The sequence below is a fragment of the Peromyscus californicus genome, unplaced genomic scaffold, assembly GCF_007827085.1.
Source record: "Peromyscus californicus insignis strain IS unplaced genomic scaffold, ASM782708v3 Scaffold_20__1_contigs__length_68692818, whole genome shotgun sequence".
NCBI lineage: Eukaryota > Metazoa > Chordata > Mammalia > Rodentia > Cricetidae > Peromyscus > Peromyscus californicus.
The window spans coordinates 6,949,458-6,970,330 of record NW_026294503.1 but is presented as its reverse complement, the minus strand read 5'-3'; the positions used below and the strand labels follow the sequence as shown (position 1 = coordinate 6,970,330).

Here is a 20,873-nt window from a genome sequence, read left to right as displayed (position 1 = left end):
AGTAAACCAAAAAAGGCCTTTAACAACCATCTAGAAGTCAGTAGAACTAAGCCCTGGAAAGCAAAGGAAGCTAAACCAGTCCACACTGAATGTAAGTGCTTCCAAAGGGCATCCCTATGTAGTTAGGAAAATGGCTAACAATAGAACTGTATAATGATGTCAGAAGTATGCCACATTATGATTAAACTAAATTTAAAAAAGAAAAGAATAGTATCTACAATCCATCAATTAGCAATCAAACACCACTCCTAAATCTGATTCTAGGCCTACATGAGAGTGCTAGAACCCTGGCAGTGAGTAAGTCACAGAGTTGTAACAGAGGGGAAGGTTGCTTAACAGTGATCCACAGCATGAAACCGCCCTCTGGATCTGAAAACTCCAATCCCATAAACAAACATCCAAGATTGAAAATACTTTTGACTGTGCCTGCTATGAGCACATATTGGCATATGTCCTTGTCATTGTTCACCATAAAACAGTATAACATTATATGTCTACATATCCATTGTATGTTAATACCATGTGCATCCATATCCATTGTATGTTTTAAGATGTAAGAGGTACAGGATGGTGTACACACACGCTATATGCAAATGCTTGCTTTTTAGATAAAGAACTTAAATATTTGCATAGTAAGATCTTATGGGTGGGGGGTCCTAGAATAATTCCTTGCAGAATCAAGGGATAATTTTGTATTTTACATTGTTAGACTATAGAATGCTTACACATATGCATGCACACACGTACACAAACACATATAACAAAAGTGTTACAGAACCACTATCCTTATCTCTGAATTAGTCTGATATTTTCTGCTCTGCTCCACTTTTTTAATTAAAAAAATATTTATTAGATGTGAACATCTCCATAAGGAGAAGAAGAAAGGAAGTGGAGAGACAGGAAAGGGGTGGGGACAAAGGCGTGGACTCTTTCCATAAAGGATGACTAGCATTGTCTAGACATCTTTATGGTTGTCACAAGTAGACTGGAGTGCTACTGGCACCTAGGAGGCCAAGGCTGGGAATGCTGTGAAACACACTGCTGTGCATACACAATCTCACAAACATGATTATCTAGGCCCAACTATCAATGGTGATGTTTAAAGAGGAAAATAAAAATAACAAAGCAAAAGGTATATTACAAAGTTTACCAAAAACATTCCAAACTTTGAGAATAACACTAAATAGTTAAATTCAGAGACACTATGGCATCAGCATTAAAGATTTATCTCAATCCGTTTGTGACTGCCTAGATGAACACAAATAGGGTAGATAATTAACTTAACATTCTAGAGGTAAGTATATCACATTGAACTAAAAAATAAGTATTATAAGACAAATGGTGCATGGAAAAAAGTCAGTGTATAGAAGCAATGACTCTTCTGAAGACTATGTATCTAGTAAATTTATTCTTAATTTCTTGAGGTGAGAAAGAATGCTATTTACCTCTACATTCTCCACTGGATCCAATCCAACACCTTCTAAATAATAGGCACGGAAAAAGTTCTTGGCAGAAAAATGAGAAATAGATGCTTTACATTTACTGAGGCATTGAATTATATCTCAAAAGTACACCTCACCAATTAAAAAACAGTGTATCCTTCTTAAACAGCAATGAGGAGGCTTAACACGGGGCAGATCCTGTAAGAGGTGAAATCAACACAATCCACATAACCACAATTACATTTTCATTCAAAACGCTGGAGAATCATCTTGTAGAATTCTTGACTACTACAGAACATTAAATAAGCAATCTAAAAGTGATCAGAATACCTGGTACTTGCTAATTGTCATTTGTGTGTGTTTGTATAGTTTTGTTTGATTTCTTCAGTAACCAATTACAAAAGATGCTATTATTATTCTTCACAGATTTATAGATAAGGACGTAGACCTAAGTGTTTCAGATTTCTTTATTTTATTTGATGCACATGGCTGTCTTCCCTGAACATATGCATATGCACCATGTGTGTGCCTGGTGCCAGCAAAGGCCAGAAGAGGGCATCAGATAACTTAGAACTGGATTTACAAATGGCTGTAAACCACCACATGGGTGATGAGAACTGACTCAGGTCCTCTGCAGGAGCTACTGAGCATCTCTCCAGCCCCAACCTAGAGGGTTTTAAAAAGCAGAAAAAGATTATATGCTCAAGATTGAACTCTGAGACTGAGCAAGGGATGCATTTTCTCTTAACCTTTTCAAAACCTTTTAAACAAATAATAAAAAAAACTCACTGATAAGGCTATTAATATCACTTAAGAAAATATGATAAGCAAAATGACATTGAGGCTACTTATGACTGAAATTCTATGTACTTAATATGGTCTAATCTAACCTAAGTAGTGAATTAATATCAAAATATCACTCTATAAATAAAGTGTAGGAGAAAAATAATAAGACCAGCCAAAAGGAAAGCAAGTTTAAAAAAAAAAAATCAAAATCAAAGCTTGTTTTGAACTGAAAGCTGAACCTTTATCATTAAAACAGCAGGAATATCTTCTGTGTTGTAGACACATACTAATGCTTGGGCAGGAGCTTTCTGAAATGACATGAGTCTATGCTACATATACAGTATTAGATAAAAAAAACTTTAAATTATACTAGTTGGCCCAAATATGCCTTGCAAAGATCTGAGAGTTGATCTATTTTTTAAAAACTGAGAAGGAACAGAAAAATAAAGACAATGGAAAAGCTAGCTATGATGTAAAACAACTTCTTTGGATTGTTTAGCCTAGGGTGACAAAAGAAAAGGAAGATTATCTTTGAAAGTTTCACTGATCCTCATCAGACTGTATTGCCACAAAAATTTCTAAGAAAAAAGCGTGTTCAGAGGCTGCTAATAAATTCTTTTAATTATTAGGGGGAAATGCCATGCACAAGTTAACCACCAAGGATGACTATGAATTATGTTTATAAATTGCTTACTTCTACATCTGCTACCTTTTCACAAATAAAAATGTTACCATAATGATGCAATGTCAAGACAGGATACAAGCGTCTTCTCAGAAATTCCTAGTCTCAACTGGCAGCTGTTGAGCTACCATTTCTTCTCACTACTCTACGAGTGAAGAGCTAGCCAACAGGAAAAACTGCATTATTTCTATTTCTTCCACTAAACGTGAATTATGATTGTGCCTATGAAGTATCTATTAGCAGAAACAGTGCTTTGTAAAACAAATTTTAGGTAGGCAATAAGTAGGACCCTGTACAAGAGTAGGTCCTTGGAGCTCAAGTTAGAAGAGAGCATTGATGGGAGTGATATGAAGTTTCTTCCAGTATATAACACATGGTGAACTTGTGCCTAATAGTATCATGTATGGATGTATAACAAACACATAGTTAATTTATGAGAGTTTTTAATGTCATTACTTTAGAACCTATGGACCAGATACCCCGATGTGCTATCACATAGAATTTTTCCAGGCATTAACAATGAAGCATCTCTGTGAGTTTTGTTAAAATGTATTTTTGTTCCGTAGATGAAGGCATTATTTTAGCAAAGGATAAGTAAATTATCTACCAGATGGAATAGAAAACAAACCACCAAAAATAACTCTCAGCTTTTGATCTATTATTATCATAATACATACCCTACCAAATGTGGAAAACCACCACCATTAAGTGTACTAAAGACTATTTCTTCAGGAAACTAAAATTTCTACATATTTAATAAAACTGATTGAGACCTACAGTTCTCTTTTAGAAGTTACATTTCTATTAACTCAATTTTCTCATAGCTCACAATTGAAAGTAACAATTATGAAATAGGGCTAACTTAATTTTCAATTGCATGTGCATTTCCCTGACCCATTTGTTTAAAATTTTATGTCCTCTTTTGTACAGTAGTGTTTTTAGAAGTTATTATTCAAGACTTTTTAATATACTATATAAAATCTACTGATCTGTCAAATTTCCTATCAAGCCACACTTGCAATTACTTTACTTTGTTGGTACCTAGTGAAGTGACTTTTCCCTTACAACTCTTAGCTACTGTTCTATACTGTTCGCGTTCTACAACAGGGCAATGTAAGAACCCGACTGAGACTGTGCTATTGCTGGCCTCATGACACTGCTGGGTACAGTTCATTACAGTATTTAGTCTTCCTAGACAGTAATATGAAAGAACCTCTATTCTTATCTTCCTTTATTATGAGGAAAATTTTATCGTATTGCCTGGAAATACCATCATGTCTTGATAATTATTTTTCTGGTTTAGTTTTAGATAAGAACTACTTTTGATTTGTATTTTCTAATTAATTACTTATGCTTCAGTGTAAAAATCACTATATTAATTTTATATGACATAATTTTATATGACTTCCTGGATTCCTCTGCTTATTACTACTGATTATTCTAAAAAAGAAAAGGACTATCTACTAAATATTATGACAGAGCTGAAAGGAAGAAGAAGCAGAATTTGGCATGAAGAATTCATGTTATATACTCATCAATCTAATATACTTTACCATATATCAAAATAAATGCCGGGGGAAGTTAATGGTTAAAAATAATTTAAAAGAGAACATATATATCTAATTATTAAATAGATTTGGAGATGAAAAAAGAGTGTCTAAGGATGGGCATAATGGAAAAATATCAACAAAGAAAACTCAACTGCAGATGTACTAAGCATGCTATCTCCAAATGATCAAAGGAAATTAATAGACAAGCATCCAACCAGGAATAAATTTAACAAAATAATAGATAATTAGACAAAATTCCCAATTCATAAAACAAGTCTTCTATATTAATAAGAGAAAACTAGTAAATATCCAGAAGAAAGTGGACAGGAAGAATAAATGGATGAACAGATGACTCATATCACAATAAAATAAGATGAAATTCAGATAATGAGATGTGGTATTTTTGTGGCCTATTCAGTAGACAAAAATTTGGTGCTGTGAAATAAAAAGTTCAAGCACACGTGAAAATAGCACAGAAGATGTTAAGAACTTTTCTGGAAAGCAACTCTAAAATATGAATTAAGGCTATAAAACCCAAAATTCACACACACACACACTCAGATATGTAGGCAAAAAAGTATACATAAAGACGACCATGACAATATTACTTACATAGCATTTAGAAGAAATTTCTATACATCAAACAAATACTTAGTTCATGATATATTCTTACGATAGAACAAAGTGCAGTCACTTAAATTTCTAAAGAATAGTAAAAGACTTGAAAATAAGATTATATGGCAGCAATTGAAAAACGGTATTAAGTTATTTATAGTGTAATATAAATACTATAGTATACTAAATTTATAAATCCAAAAACTCTACATTCAGAGAAAAGGGGCTGAAACCCAAGTATAACAGCAGTTCATTTTTAGGAAAGGGATATGGTGGTATTTCATTCTTTAAAATACCTTGAGCAATGTTTCAAGTATTCTATTGTAAACACTTTCCTACTTTTATAAAGAAATGCAAAAAAAAAAAATGTTACTTTTCAAACTAGAATAAGTCTGTGTAAGTATGCCATCTAATAATACAAGGAAGCCTTCAAAACATCAAGAGAGCATTTTTTAAATGGCCTTTTTATACAAGGATAACAAGGCACTCAGTTTTTATAATGTAGGATTTTTCTCATATGGCCAACACCTTTAAAGTACTTGAAATGCGAGTAGAGATAGCCCTGGAGGGGCTCAGAAGGTCTCACAAAGGCAGCCCAGCGCGGCCGACTGCCGGAATGTGGGCAGAGCTTACCTTTCTCGCTCACACTCTCGCTCTCAATCTCAACATCATCACAACTCGTGTATTCAGGTGTGGACGCCAACTCCTCCTCAGAGCTGCTCAGGGAAACCTGGCGCATTTTACCTCCTTTCTTCGATTTGTGAGGCCGTGGCGGAGGGGGCCTCACTGACTCCGACTGGTCTGAACTCAGAGAATCGTTCCTAAGCATGGCCTCCATTTTCTCCCGTTTCGTTTTCCGGACAGCAGAGCTGGGATCTAAGTGGTGGTGTTTCCGCGGGGAGTCAGCTCGCCTGGTGTCTAGTCTATCGACCGGGATAGGGCTCCTCCGGGGGGTGGGGGGACTGTGATTTGTGGTCCTTTGTGGATAAGAACTTTGCCCCTGAGCCTCTCGAGTTCTTTCCATAGAATAAGAGCGTTGACTCTCCATGGCAGCTCTACGTTCAGATACAGATCTTTGCCTTGAGGGTCGATCCATCCTTAGCAGAGAAATCCTGGAATCTTCTAGTTCAGCGTTTGCCAAAGACACATCGCTGTGCCTTCTCTCGTGTCGTGCTCGGGACACTTCGGCATGGATCCGCATTTGTTCTTCATAGGGTTGTGGCTTTACCGGATACCGGGCCAAATTCGGGTCACTTCTGTAGCGCGCCTGGTACTCCTCCTCCCTGCTCGGCCTTTCATACTCATCTTTGCTCTCCACATCCTCATCGTCTACAATATACTCTGCGGAATGTCTATGGCCTCTCCTGTTAGAATCCCTATAATTTAAATGGTCCGGTTCTTCATAAAACTGAGGTTCCCGCTGAGATCGTCTATCAGCATAATCTGATGGAGATCTAGGCATTGTGCTATCTGAAGGAACATACTGTGGATATTCCTCTCTCTCTTCACTCTGGTCGTATCTTCGATTTTGATCCCGGGACACTGATGGACTTCTTTTCCTAGCAACCAAAGAAAAAGACTCTGAGATGACATTTAAGCAAGTTACACTTCACTGATTCAATACCAGCTGGAGGGATACATTCCGGTAGATCGTTGTGTCTTTTTTCTTGTGAAGGACATAGCTTAATAATACTATAATATTGTAATAGTTCTATACAACACGGTGTGTGTATGTGTGCCTGTGTATGCATACATGTGTCATGTAGGTACATGATATAGAACATTCAATTTACTTTGGGCATTATTTTTATACAAGTGACTGAAGAAAAAAAACATTATGGTAATAAGTGTATAACCTGAAAATTACACTGTAGTTTCAGGATCTGAATTTCTTAGTTATTATAAATATTGCACCTAATCTTGGAGTATGTATTTCCAAAGAAGAGATGTGAATTATGCACTTAGACTGAGACTATTTTAACAAGCAGATATTAGGAAGTACTAATGTTGCACCCTGAATTATCGATGAGAAACACATAAATGAATGCAACACTATTATCACCAATCTTAAGATGTTGAATGGTCCTAAGGAACTACGATCTTATATAACACTGATAGCTAAGCTTCAGCAAGATAATTTGTTTAAATGAAACCTTAAAGTATTAAGGATTTCCCATGGAATATTATCAAATCATGCTTAGTACTATTGAAGTATCAGAAGTCAATTTTATTCCTACCTTGAGGAAACAACACAAAAGTTTTGAAAATAAGTATAAAGTAAATAGTCTTCTTAACAGAGGATTCCAACTACAGACAACAAGTAAGAAAATTTACCTTCCATTATAGAATTCAGTTCCAAAAGAATGATCGTTAATATACAGTCAGTCCTTTGCTAAAACATCTAAGTGGTTTTTTTTTTATCATTCTATAGGAAATGGAAATTCAATATTAAACTAGCAATCACTTTGTTGATTATGAAATAGGCCTGAAACATCTGAATCATAGTATACATGCTCATTTCTTTTGGACTTAAATAAAATGGAATAGTGGTTGAAATCTGAAATTGGAGGGATTATTGGTCCTGTTACTCAAAATAAAACTTGAAGTACAACAATTTAGTATATTAAAACTCTACCAAAAGCCAGGTAACATTCCATTGTAAGATTCTTGAAAGTAAATAATCTACTATCAGTTACTCTGACATATTATATTGTGACAAGAAAATATCTACCAAGTACACCATGAATCATTTCATACATACTGTATTTTAAATTTTTAAACTTCTATGTGCTTAGACACTACTGTATTTTCAGGAACTAGGGAAACTCCATTAAAATTCAAGTATGTCTAATCTGTATGATGGTGTCCAGCCTGCACAAAGCCTTATGAAATAAGCCTTAGTATTTGTTATTTTCAGAAAAAAAATAAGAAAAATAAATGATAATGTGTACATTTCTCTAAAAGGATAATAAAGCATTTAATAATATTCAACCCATGAGTCATAATTCAAAGCAATTCACCTAGGAAGTTCTGGGTTAATCATTCAAAGATTCTGAGGAATTAAGACACACAAGCCAAAAGTACACTTTTCTCTAATAAAATATATGGGACAGTATATAGCACCTGAAGATTTCTTCTCTTGCATTCTATTTATTCCTACTTCCTGATACAACAATACCAGCACATATTTATATTCCCTTCATTTCTACTCACCTACTTCTCATTATTAAACTATAGGGTAAAATTCTTTTTCTCTTTGACCATACTAAAGTAATGTTATAGGAACTCATAAATAGAAAACACATTCGAGAGATTCTGCACTATCTACCTTACCAAGCAGCACTTTCTGTCATTGCTGAGAATTTCTAGTCAAGTACTAACTCCCCAGTCATTTCTAAATATTCCACTTGTACACTGCACCAGATGTTCCATTACAAATGTGTATCTAACTATGCATAGTAATTTGAGTAAGAAAACATATCAATTACTTAAAACTTCGTGTCACAAAATCATAATGATTGATGAGAAAATGCCAAAAAAAAAATACTTTTTCCAAATTTAAGTTACTTTTCTAATATCCCAGAGGCAGTTTCAGTTTATATATAGTTAATATCAAATCTCTGAAAATGGAGCAGTAGACATTTGAAGACATTTATAAAGACAGTAAGAGAACACATGAAAAGATAAGCCTTAGTATTTGTATATTTTTAACTCTTAGCAAATGATATATGAAACTTTTCAGAAACTCAGTGATACTGACAGTCATTCTATAAATTTGAGTTTTATACTACTACAACTTAGCACTAGCTACATATTCCAACAAAAATTCTTACTGGTAAAGGTCATTTAAGAATACCATTTTATAAATAAAATATATTGAATCATATAAAAATTAAAAATCAGAAGAAACCATCATCTTTTTGCATTTAGTAACTTATGACTATATAGGTAAAGATTCAAAAGGTTCAAAGATTCAAAAATTTGAAACGATACCTCCATCTTTTTAAATGCTTTGTGAAACATGGATATTGCAAAAATGAATAAAAAGAATACTTCCTAAATACAATTATATAATGCTAACTCCAGAGTTTAGATTAAACATTGCAAAGTCAAAATTCAAAGCTCTTAAACTATAGATCAGGAATTTAACCAAATCTATGATCATGTGGAACATGCAATATACACGTCCCATGCCGATAATTCCTGTTTTAAAAGCTTAACAAATGAATTTATATTTGTAAAAAGCATGAAAAAACTGTACACATCACAATTAATATTTAGCATTTTATTTTTACCTTTGTTCAACCAATGCACATCTGTCAGGCAGGAGGACTCAGGCTGATGAAAACACATCAGCATTATGCCAGGCAGGGCTTCCTCTTAATCCTTCTAACCCTGGCAGAATCATAGGAGCCATCCTTAATCAGACGGGTTGAAAGACTCTTGGTTTGAAATCATTTTATTACAAAACTCAACTACTGAAAGTCAAAGCAGCACTCATTCAAGGAGGAAGCCACAAGATACTGTAGGGAGGGACGTGTTAGCAGGTTATTTTAAGGCTGTCACTATGTGGCTGGATATAGCTACAGGTCAAGTAAGAATGTACTCTAAGGAGGATTATGGTACTTAGCTGATTACTGCCTCACAATACTGAACCGAACACAATCCGGATCCAAGGCATTTCTGGTCACTATACTTAAAACTGGCAGCTTTACAAATTTATAAACCACTTTCCCCTCGATAAATCACACTCCTTTTAAAATGGCAGAATTCAGCATCATTAAAACTGATTAATAATTTTGCTCTTCAGCTTCATAAAACACAGAGCAAGCCCATTCAGTAACGTTTTTCAATGTTTAATTTTGTTTTTTAATCTAAAAAGACAATGTTCCCCCTCAAAATTAAAAAAGGAGGTTTTATAGATATTCATTTTTAAAAGTGCTCTGCAAACTAAGAAGTTAGTTAGACACTGAGTATAAATCCAATTATGTTCATTAATTTATAATCTAAACATCTCCATCTCATTGTCTGAAATCCTTTACCTCCCATAATAAAGACAAAATAGTATAGTTTTCCTACAGTCAAAATCCAATTGTTTAAAAGTTAACATTATACTTTTGAAAAACTGTGTCTAAATCATTCCAAACAACTTCTATAATATATGAACAAGGCAATGTTTGAGGTCTGAGCAAAGAGACAGAGTATTATGCTATTTATTAGTCTCACATCATTAGGTTTATACAAGAGTCTAGGAACATGTGGTAGCACAGTTCAATCATTTGTGGAATGTTCACCTACAAAATTTTCTTCTAGAATTCAGTTAGGTCTTAGGAGCACTGTGGGGTAAATAGAGATAATAGAGTGATTCTCTTTTTTTTCCCTCTTGTTTTTGTTTGTTTGTTTTGTTTTATGTGGCAGGGTCTCCCTACATAACCCTAGATGTCCTGGAACTCAGTATGTAGACCAAGCTGAGAAAGATCAACCTGCCTCTGCCCCCTTAGTGCTTATGAATTAAGTGTATGTCACCAATTAAGTGTATGACCCAGCAATGGCTATTTTTTTAAAAATCTGTAAGATGCCTAATAAAGATTTGTAGAATCTTCCAAAAGAAAGTAATATTCAATATAATTATTTTCCAAAAAGATGTTAACTAATAAAATACAACCAGAGCTGGGCGGTGGTGGCGCGCGCCTTTAATCCCAGCACTTGGGAGGCAGAGGCAAGCGGATCTCTGTAAGTTCGAGGCCAGCCTGGTCTACAAAGCGAGTTCCAGGAAAGGCGCAAAACTACACAGAGAAATCCTATCTCGAAAAACCAAAAAAGAAGAAAGAAAGAAAGAAAGAAAGAGAGAGAGAGAGAGAGAGAGAGAGAGAGAGAGAGAGAGAGAGAGAGAGAGAGAGAGAAAGAAAGAAAGAAAGAAAGAAAGAAAGAAAGAAAGAAAGAAAGAAAGAAAGAAAGAAGAAAGAAAATACAACCACATCGAGTCCACAGTTCATATCAATTAAACCAACCAATTTCACCACAGCATATTTTGCTTTTTCCAAATTTCAAAGCCAGAAAATTTCAGTCATTTCAATTGAGAGATTAGTATGAAAGCTTCCTCTTCCTTAGTGTTCCCTCCATCTCCCTTTTCTTCCTTTCTGCCTTAGGCACAGTCAGGAAGGGCTTCACCATGCAGCCCAGGAGCCTTGCCTCCCTTCCTGACGGCTTTTTCTTTTCTTTTCTTTTCTTTTCTTTTCTTTTCTTTTCTTTTTTTTTGGTTTTTCAAGACAGGGTTTCTCTGTGTAGCTTTGGTGCCTGTCCTGGATCTCGCTCTGTAGACCAGGCTGGCCTCGAACTCACAGAGATCTGCCTGGCTCTGCCTCCCAAGTACTGGGATCAAAAGCGTGTGCCACCGCCACCAGGCCCACTTTTGCTTTTTAAGTGACTTTTAAATTAATTTATTTTTATTTCATGTGCATTGGTGTTTTTGTCTGTGTGAGGATGTCAGGTCCCCTGGAACTAGAGTTACAGACAGTTGTTAACTGCCATGTGGGTGCTGGGAATTGAATCTGGGTCCTCTGGAAGAGCAGCCAGTATTCTAAACCATTGAGCCATCTCTCCAGCCCCACGCCAACCTCTTTAAGTCTCCCAGCTAATGAACATATTTTGTACTAATTTATTGCATTTCAGGAGTAATTTGAGTATTTAACTCTCCCAGGTTTGTGGAGGAGACTATCACTTGAGACAAGATAAGATGAATTAAAGAAAAGCTTTTTCTTGAGAAGAGAACATAAGCATCTTGAAAAACTAAAATTCAGAAGAGTAACAGTACACAAAAAGCCTTCGCTAGAGGATTTCTTCTAAAAACAATTCATTGTAAACCACAGAGAACTATTTGGACTGCTACCAGCTCAAACCAAAAACAAATAAAATGTATTTTATTTAAATGTGGAGAGCTGAGTACAGTGGCCCACATCTGAAATCCCAGCACCTGGAAACTGAAACATTATATACAAAAATAAATTTAGGAACCTTCAAAAATACCCAGAGTTGGGGGGAAAATACTTCCTACCTAACTCCTGAATATTACTGCACAATAAAGATACATGTGGCACACTGATACATATATCTGGACACAAAACTAAAAGTTGATACCAATTATTCCTACATGATGCATATTCTGGTCTGTCCACGAAGACAATTTTAAAACTATGTCTCAGCTAACAGAATGTTCATTCTCACACAGAGAAAATCGCACCTAACATCTGCGTGTCAGCAGGATATGTGGGTTGCTCCTAAACTCTCTCTCTCAATCTCATTGCTTCAGATTACGATTAGTCAACCCCGCTGCTTACTTACAAAGATTCTTTAGGAAACAGATATTTTTCTCCTTAACTCCTTAAGGTAAGAAAATACTACAAATTGAACTCTAGCTGATTATCTTCAAACACGGATAAATGCCATTTTTATCTTGGGATACCATATTTGCACTACAGATACATTAAAATAGAGATGGAAATTTCAAGGGATGTTTGTAAAGACATACAGAAACATTTTGTTCCTTGTTCAAAGCTTCCATATAGTACCTCTTTTTAACAATTTTGCTTTTAAAAAAATAAATTTCTCCTCAATGGAATTTTCTTCGCCTCTTGCCAGTTATTTCCCCACATTTTCCCACAAATTCCTTCTGACAGAGACATATTAAAGTCAAATTCAGAAAGAAAAAGAAGTAGGGCGGTGGTAGCACACACACACCTTTATTAATCCAGGGCTCCAGAAGCAGAAGCAAGTGCATTTCTATGAATCTGAGGCCAGGTTGGTCTACAGAGCTGGTTTCGAGATAGCCAAAGCTGTTTGTTACAAAGAGAAATCCCTGTCGGGCTGAAGAGATGGCTCAGTGGTTAAGAGCATTCACTGGCTGTTCTTCCAGAGGTTCTGAGTTCAATTCCCAAGCAACCACACAGTGGCTCACAACCATTTATAGTGGGATCCGATGCCCTCTTCTGTCAGGCAGGCATACATCCATGTACAGAACTCATACAAAAAATACATATATAAAGAGAAACCCTATCTCAAAAAAACAAAAAGAAAGAAAGAAAAAGAATGTGGTGTTTGTTAGAGTTAGGCCCCAAATGAAATTATGATCCAGAAAAAGATCAGACAATGATGGTTCTGGGTTCCGTAAAAGAAGACTATTAAAATTCAACAAGTATTTCTGTATGACCAATACTATTTAAAATATACTATTCTTTTTTCAAATGCTCCATTAAAAGAGAGTATCAACTAAACAGCATGTCTTAGGTCATGAGGATAAGTAGCCAAGTTAAACAGTAGGGTCAACATGGTCTTTTGAACATGGGCATGATTTTTAACAGAAAGTCCTCCAGAAGAATTTATTACTCTAAGGCAACTATTTCTTTAGCAAGTTTAAAATAACTGATAGGAAATAATTACTTGCTTACCCTTTAATTTATGTCTACCCTCTAAAATGTTAGGTAAGAATAAAAAAAGGCTAATTTTTAGGTTACTTAAAATCTTCATAGTGAAAAAAAAAAGTAGGAAATGTATTCTGAAAGCAACAATAATGAGCATCAGGCTTCCTCTATCAGTCGTTTCTCTTCCTTCTTAGAAGAGGGTCTGTTCCCAAGCCTGTGGTTTAGGTTGCACTGAACCCCTTGCTGTAGGGTTGAGCCATAATTAGCAATGCTAACTTGCACACACATTCTGCTTTTATAATGAACACCATTATAAAATGGCCTGGTCACACTGACTTGTCAGACATTTGTTGGACAGTTATGAGACAAAGATTACTGCTTCATAATTAAGGATTTGTGTAACTCTCTGAGATAATGAAAGTCAAATCTAGGACAAAAAGTGTTGGAGGAGCCTTCCCTACTATACTCAACATCTAATTGAGGAAAACTGAAGACAGAAGGAAAGTATTGGATTTTGAATTACAATATTAAAACTCAGAATTCTCTTGAATCTGAATGTACCTCTGCAGTTCAGAGATAAGTAAACAAATTCTCTTCATTTTTAAAGCTATTCTCAGTCGTGTTTTCTACTACTTGTAATTAAAACCTGACGAACATTGAACCTATGGTATAAGTCTTCAATTGTGTATCTTGTTGGCTATCATGAAATTAGCTCAATTTCTAAGGAAACGGTTTTTCTTTTGTAAAAGGTAAGCATTTGAGGATCCTTATACATATACTATATAAAAAAATGGGTTTCCTGACAGTCACATGCACATCCACCCATTTAGACATAGACAGTGCTGGTCTGAAACTACTGATTTTGCTTCTGACTCCTCATCAACTCTGGCTGGAACTATTGTCTGTGAGCAAGCAGCTCTTTCTCAGGAAAGACGTAAGTGTAAGACACCACCACTTACGCCACTTCCTGTCCTAAACGCAGAGTAGACGGAATGGAACAGGCCAGCAATATCCTTTTGGTGAAGCACTCTTACACTGTAAAAGGAAACACGAGTATAGAAGCAGGGAACCCAGCAAGTGAAGGCCTAGAACACCACAGAAAGACACTTTAAAAAGCAGGCAGTGGAGAGCTGCCCAAATCACCCCTCTTTCAACTTCAAGCAACACAGGCCAACTTGAAGAAAAACCTCTTCTACTTAGGGAGGAAAGAAGGAATTAGGTATGAATCTTAGACTTAACACTACCACATATGTCATGGTAGAACCAAGTACCAAATAGAGTCCCACAATCAATTCCCCGAAAGCTGGTACCCACAGGCTAACCCCTCAGAACTGCAATAGCTAGGTAGCCAAGTAGCTGCACCATCACTATACCCAAACTCAAATAAGAGAAGATAAAATCAATACTTAAGCTACCAAGAAGCAGGGCATGAAAGGTAGCAGATGACCTTGTCTTAGAGGCAGAGTCTGAACCTAGAGAGATAAGAAACACCAAGGAAAAAATAAATGTCCCAATGCCAAGGCTACAGTTTTCAGATGCAGTCTTAAAATCTGCAATGGAATCAGGCAGAGGTTTGTGTAACAGTGTTACACACAAGTTTTCCTGCATCATTGCCACCCTGAGGTAGACTCTGGATACCCTGTCTCAGGCCTGTGGAGGTTCCTACAGCCAGAACACTACTCAGAAATGACCTACAAGCAACAGCTTTGGTAGCTAAAGGACTGTCTCTAACATCAACCCTTAAAACTCAGGCAACACAGTATTGCCAGGCCCAAGATCATGGTTCGAACTTCTAGAACTGTTCTGACAATCAGCAGGACACCCACCATGGCAAGACCAGGTACCAAGCAGCCTCACATTTCAGCTTGGATTTCAACCAACTGTGCCATAAGTCAAAGTGTACTCTGAAAATGTTCAAGTACTATAAACTATAACATAGGTTCAATCCATCTTAGCATCATTCTTGGTGGCCCTGGGACTGCTTCCTCCAACAATAACCAAACATTGGGCACCACAGTATGACTCATCTCCATCCACTAAAGGTGTCAAGGGATAGCCATCACAGAACTTTGCCTTGGAACTAAGCATCCGACTGGTAAAACCTAACACTGAGCAGTTCCAAACAGTTCTTGTCCCGGGAACAACATGTGCCTGCAGTCCAGGTATCAAGTAGCAGCACATGGTCCAAGTCTCTTGGTCATCTACTCCAGTCAGGCTCATCTGCGGCTGGTGGGAGGATTTGAGGACCATGAGTCCTCCTTAACAACAGATAACCTATATAGCATTGCTGCTAGACCTACCTCACTGGTCTTGGAAGGCTCCTAGGCACAGATGACACAGCATTACAGCACTGTGGCCATGAGTATGGCACTGGAGGCTGAGGATGGTCCCTCTGTTTGAGTTCTACCTGGAGCCTGGCAGAAGCCCACAGCACCTAACAAGCTGGTTACTCTACATTAGCCCACTGTAGGAACAGTGAGAAGCTTCAGGGTACTCCATTTTAGGTACTCCTCCATTTAAAAACAAACAAACAAAAACACAGAAACTTTGAATTTGGGACAAACGTTGGCTTGGGTGGCCCTCTCATGCTAAATGACAGTAACATATAACTCACATCAAACGTACACATAAGGCACACAACCTAAGGCTAAAGAAGTAGGTGTAACCACAGGCTCAGAGACAACATTAGCCGACTGCACAGAACTAATAGATGGGCAGAATAACAAAGGCAGATTATGAACACCTTGTCTTTGTACTCACGATCTATCAGTGCCCAAAGGGCATACAACGTGGAAGAGAATCAGGAACTTTCAGGGATATAACTTAAATTGGTTAACAGTGAAAAATCAATGTGCCAGACACCAGCCATAAAGTAACCAGTAGGACAAGCTTTAAGGATACTCAATAGCTTCAAGTAAACACACACACACACACACACACACACACACACACACACACACACACACTAATTCAGTACTCTTAAAAAAAGTTAGTTGAGCAATAAATTTCCTTTTAAGTCAAACAGAAATCGTCAAGCTAAAAAACAGACTGAGAAAATCTAAAGCCTGATAAGAGTAGATCAAATAGAAGCATTAGTGAGCTCAGAGACAGTATATTTGAAAATACGTAGTCAGCGGGGAAATGAAAAAAATAATAAAGAAAGCTTACAGTGATTTTTAACATCATTAAAAGAGCAAATATGTAAGGTTTATGTTCCAAGGGAAATTGAGACTACCAAAGGAATAGGAAGTTTATATTAGAAGACAATACTAGAAAGCTTCCTAAACCTAGAGAAGAATACTAATAACCATGGAAAAGGTCAAAAGTCACTAGTGGGTCAAGTAAGTATAATCCAACACAAAAATTATGCTCTTGAAGATGAATGATAAAAGTAAATTACGAAGGCAGCATGAGAAAAGCAGCAAACACATGAAGGATACCCCAGCTGACCTCATGGAAAACTTCTGCACAAATCTCACAGGCCAAGCATGAGGTTCCCACATTTCTGAATGGGAAAACCACCAGCTGGAAAGAATATTGTCATCAGCAAATGTACACTATAGAAATGCAAGAAGCAAATTCTCAGGCCACCTGCCAAGAAAAACTGAGTGAATATATTTCTACCAGACATAAAATATGCTAAAGGGAATTCTTCAGATTGAAAGAGAAGTTAATGAGGAAAAAGCTAACCGCATCAAATAGGCAGAAAACTACCAGGTGATAAACATTTTAAGTTAATCTCAAAAACTCTGACTATGATGGCAGTTCTGAGGCTGAGGGAGACAGGAAGAGGCTGACCAATAGGTACAAAGTTATATTTGATAGGTAAACTAAGTTCTGATATGCTACTTAATAATACAGATGTTATAAATAATGATATCATAATATACAGTTTATCAAAGCTAGAAGAAAGGATTTTTTTCATGTCATGATAAAGAAATTAATTTTGAAGAGATAGGTATGTCCAATTTGATTTAAACATTAAATGATAGATACATACACGGATGAAAACATCACATGTGTATGTGCCTGTTAAAATTAACTTTATTTTTAAAATACTTTTTTTTGAGACAGGGCCCCAAAATATAGCCCTGGCTGTCTTGAAACTTGCTGTGTATACCAACCAGGTTGGCCTTGAACTACAGAGACTAACTGTTTCTGCCTCCCAAGTGCTGGAATTAAAAGTGTGAGCCACCACACTTAGCCAAAAATACTATTCTTAAATGGAAAGTGAAGGAAATGATAGTAAGCGGCTAATAAATAATTAATAGAGTCCACAGAGTTGAACTACAACCAAAGTCAAGAAAGAAGTTATAAAATACATCTGGTTGACAACTTAATATCTAACTCATTACCTTCTAACAAACAGAATCTTGGCTACTTATAGAAAAGAACTGTGTCTAATATAAAAACTGATTTTCCCCAGGTTCTCTTGAGCTTAAGAATGGTCGTATGATAATAGAAGACAATAAAATTAAGATAGGATTTGATTAGGCACAGTTTCTGCTAACCTCATTTTACCAGTGAGAAGCAAGAGGCCCAGCTGGCATACACTGTTTTCTATTTTTGCCTTTTTATCATTTTTATTGTGCAGTCTTGTACCTATAAATCAGCAGCCCTCCTTCTACTGTAAGAGTTACCGAGTCCTGCTGACTGTCTGGAATGCCATGTCCTCTTGGAGCTCTGTGCACTCAGATTCTCTAGGAAAACTCTGTAAAAAGAAGAAAGCTTCTTTCACAAGTAGTGATTACGCAATCTGCGTTACATATGGGTAGGTACAGCGCTGAGGACGAGAAGGAAATCTCAGGTATTGAGTGTCAGTAATGACCGAGTTGTTCTTCCTCTGAAACATATGTCAATAACAAGGGAAATGCGTCCATGAGAAGAAAACACATGCAGGTTGTCTAAAGAGAAGAAGCTAAAGAGGGAGTGGCCTTAGATGAAACTGTGTGAACAGTATGGCATTTTCTCTCTTTTTATCCAAAGAGTGCTGCAACCAAGAGTCCCTTGTAAGTATCTCTTTTCAGCTCCTAGGTTGGTGGTGTCATGTTAATATCTTTAAATTAGCTATGTAGTGTTAATACCATGGAAATTCTCAAACCTTGCAAGTCAGGTCCTTTTTTCTTTACAGCTCTCACTGTCAAATATTTACCAGAGCACACTATTCCTCAGCCAAACAAGAGCCTAGAAAAAGAATAATGAGTGCTCAAAAGGCCCCATTATTCATCCTGAGACTTCATTAGTTCAAAGATTATCTGAGTCAGCCTGACACTTAACAGGAAGACAGTCACTGAGAAGGAAATAGAATAAAGTCGAAAAAATTAATTCTTTATTGCTCACTGAGAGCTTTAGGGTTAAGTTGACTTTTCACAAGAACTAAGCATGGGTGGGGGACAACGCCTGCAGCTTTAGTTTAATAAAACGCGGACATCCCTGAGCGGCTGTGAACGTCAGTCCCCCCACTTCCTGCGCACGTTGACTTGAGCTGCAGGCTGCGCAGATCAGAGGTACACTTGTGGAGTAAGAACACGTTAGAGATGCTGAGAGGCAAATTCTGTGACCACAATTTTCAAAGATCCAGTGTTCAGTGTAATGACAGTAGGCAACAATGAGCAGTGCCAGGCTTCACTTAACGTTTCCACAAAACAACTAAAAGTAGCTATCAGCAGATTATATAACTGAATCCATGTGAAGTTTGCCTAGACGTTTAAAGTATACAAAAATCCCTCTTATATTACTACTTCAGAAATTAAAATAGTTTATGCTCTATTTCCCTACAGAATGTGAAGCAGCAGAAAATCTAAACAAGTAAAAGAGAAATGGAATATGAGAAGCAAATCCAGAGGTGGCAAGAGAAGGCAGAGTCAGGCACACACACACACCTGAAATGTGGATACTGTAGGCAAGTCAGCAGGTCGTGAGCAGCGTCTGCTTAAAGCCAGGGAGAAGAACAAATGAACACACTTAGGGCAAGGAAGATGAATTCTATTATCCCAATGAGCAAATAAGAAATTGCAAACTAAAGTCAGGCAGAAGGAGAGAATGGAGTGAATAACGTCTGGTCAAACATGTGGAACCTGATACAAACAAGGGAAGAAAAACCAACTGTGGCTGCACATTTTCCTTAAACAACTAACTGAATAAGACTTGACATACAGGAAAAGAAAAAGTACTGTAGAAAAATGTACCTACTATGGCCCATGAATAGCTATATTTCATGAAGAACTTATTACTTAGACAGCAGTCATGTATCTTCACTAATAAGGCTTGTCAACATGAGCGTTTTGTCAACTTAGACGACCCTAAGGCTGCAGCAGGTATCAGTGCCTGAAGACAACATGCCTGCTCTAAGTTCATGGGCATGATAAAGAACATTATGGATTGTTCGTATTATTACTGCAGTGCTCCAACAATGGCGGGGACAGTGAAAGCAGCATAGCCAAACTCAACAAGTGACTAAGTAACAAATACCCTACTGGGTGTAAATATAACACTGCGGGTAAAGATAATCTGTACTGTCCCATGTGGATTACATCCTGGATCCCTTACTAAGAGAATAAAGACAAGACAGGCACATGCACAGTGAAGATGGGATCATGGGGAGACCTCCAACCACTACCACCACAATCTGGAACCTCAACCTCTTTCTTATGTACAACACCAGGAGAGGGGTTAGCTGGTCTCAGTAGGAAGGCTCTGCAGGCAAGCAGTCTCAGGCTATAAACATACAGAAGGTGAACATTTGCTAATAACTTGTACACATCGATCAACTGTGTATAAACACTCATACTCACACTTCTAAAAAAAGCTTTGCCATTTCTCTTGAATGTGGCCATACTGGAAATGGCTTTGCCAGTTGTCCCAATAGGTCGAAGGTTTTGGGAATCCTCAACAAGGTCATGCACATGCCAAAATGCTCACACATTCAGGATTGGCTTACTCCCGGCTTCCTAAGCTTCCTAACTCTCCAGGTCAACTGTCTCCCAAGTAGCTCAGTACACAAGCTTCAGAAATCTCTTAACAGTTGCACTACTTAGTATATGAGCAGAAAGGAAAAGACTGGAGAATAGGGGTCTCCTCTTTTTTCTTAGCTCACTCCTCCCCCAGAGGGGAGCTTTTCCTAGAGCTCATAAAATTAGTAAGCCTAAATTATTGAAGACATAACTTTCTTAAAATGTTATATATTTTCAACTGATAAAAAATAAACAACACTCAGAAAAACAAATGCTGTTTTCTCTCATACTAGATGTGGAACAAGGATGACTGGACTGCTACTCACATCACCAGGGAGGCTACCTGGAAAACAGGACCCCAAGAAAGACACGGGGATCGCCCAATGACGGAGAAATGGAAGAGATCTACATGAACAGCCTGGACATGA

General features: G+C 37.0%; 1 protein-coding gene across 49 annotated transcripts in view; it reads right to left on the bottom strand.

Moving 5' to 3' along the window:
* Rims2 (regulating synaptic membrane exocytosis 2) overlaps positions 1–20,873 on the bottom strand; it is a 490,233-nt gene that overhangs the window by 251,365 nt on the left and 217,995 nt on the right. For 46 of the 49 annotated variants that reach the window (XM_052747649.1, XM_052747654.1, XM_052747651.1 and 43 more), the window contains one exon: positions 5,709–6,634. In XM_052747649.1, coding sequence (XP_052603609.1) covers positions 5,709–6,634 — 926 coding nt within the window. Of the gene's footprint in view, positions 1–1,445; positions 1,506–5,708; positions 6,635–20,873 lie in introns of all 49 variants that reach the window. The other 3 variants (XM_052747655.1, XM_052747658.1, XM_052747701.1) reach the window with 1 other exon arrangement.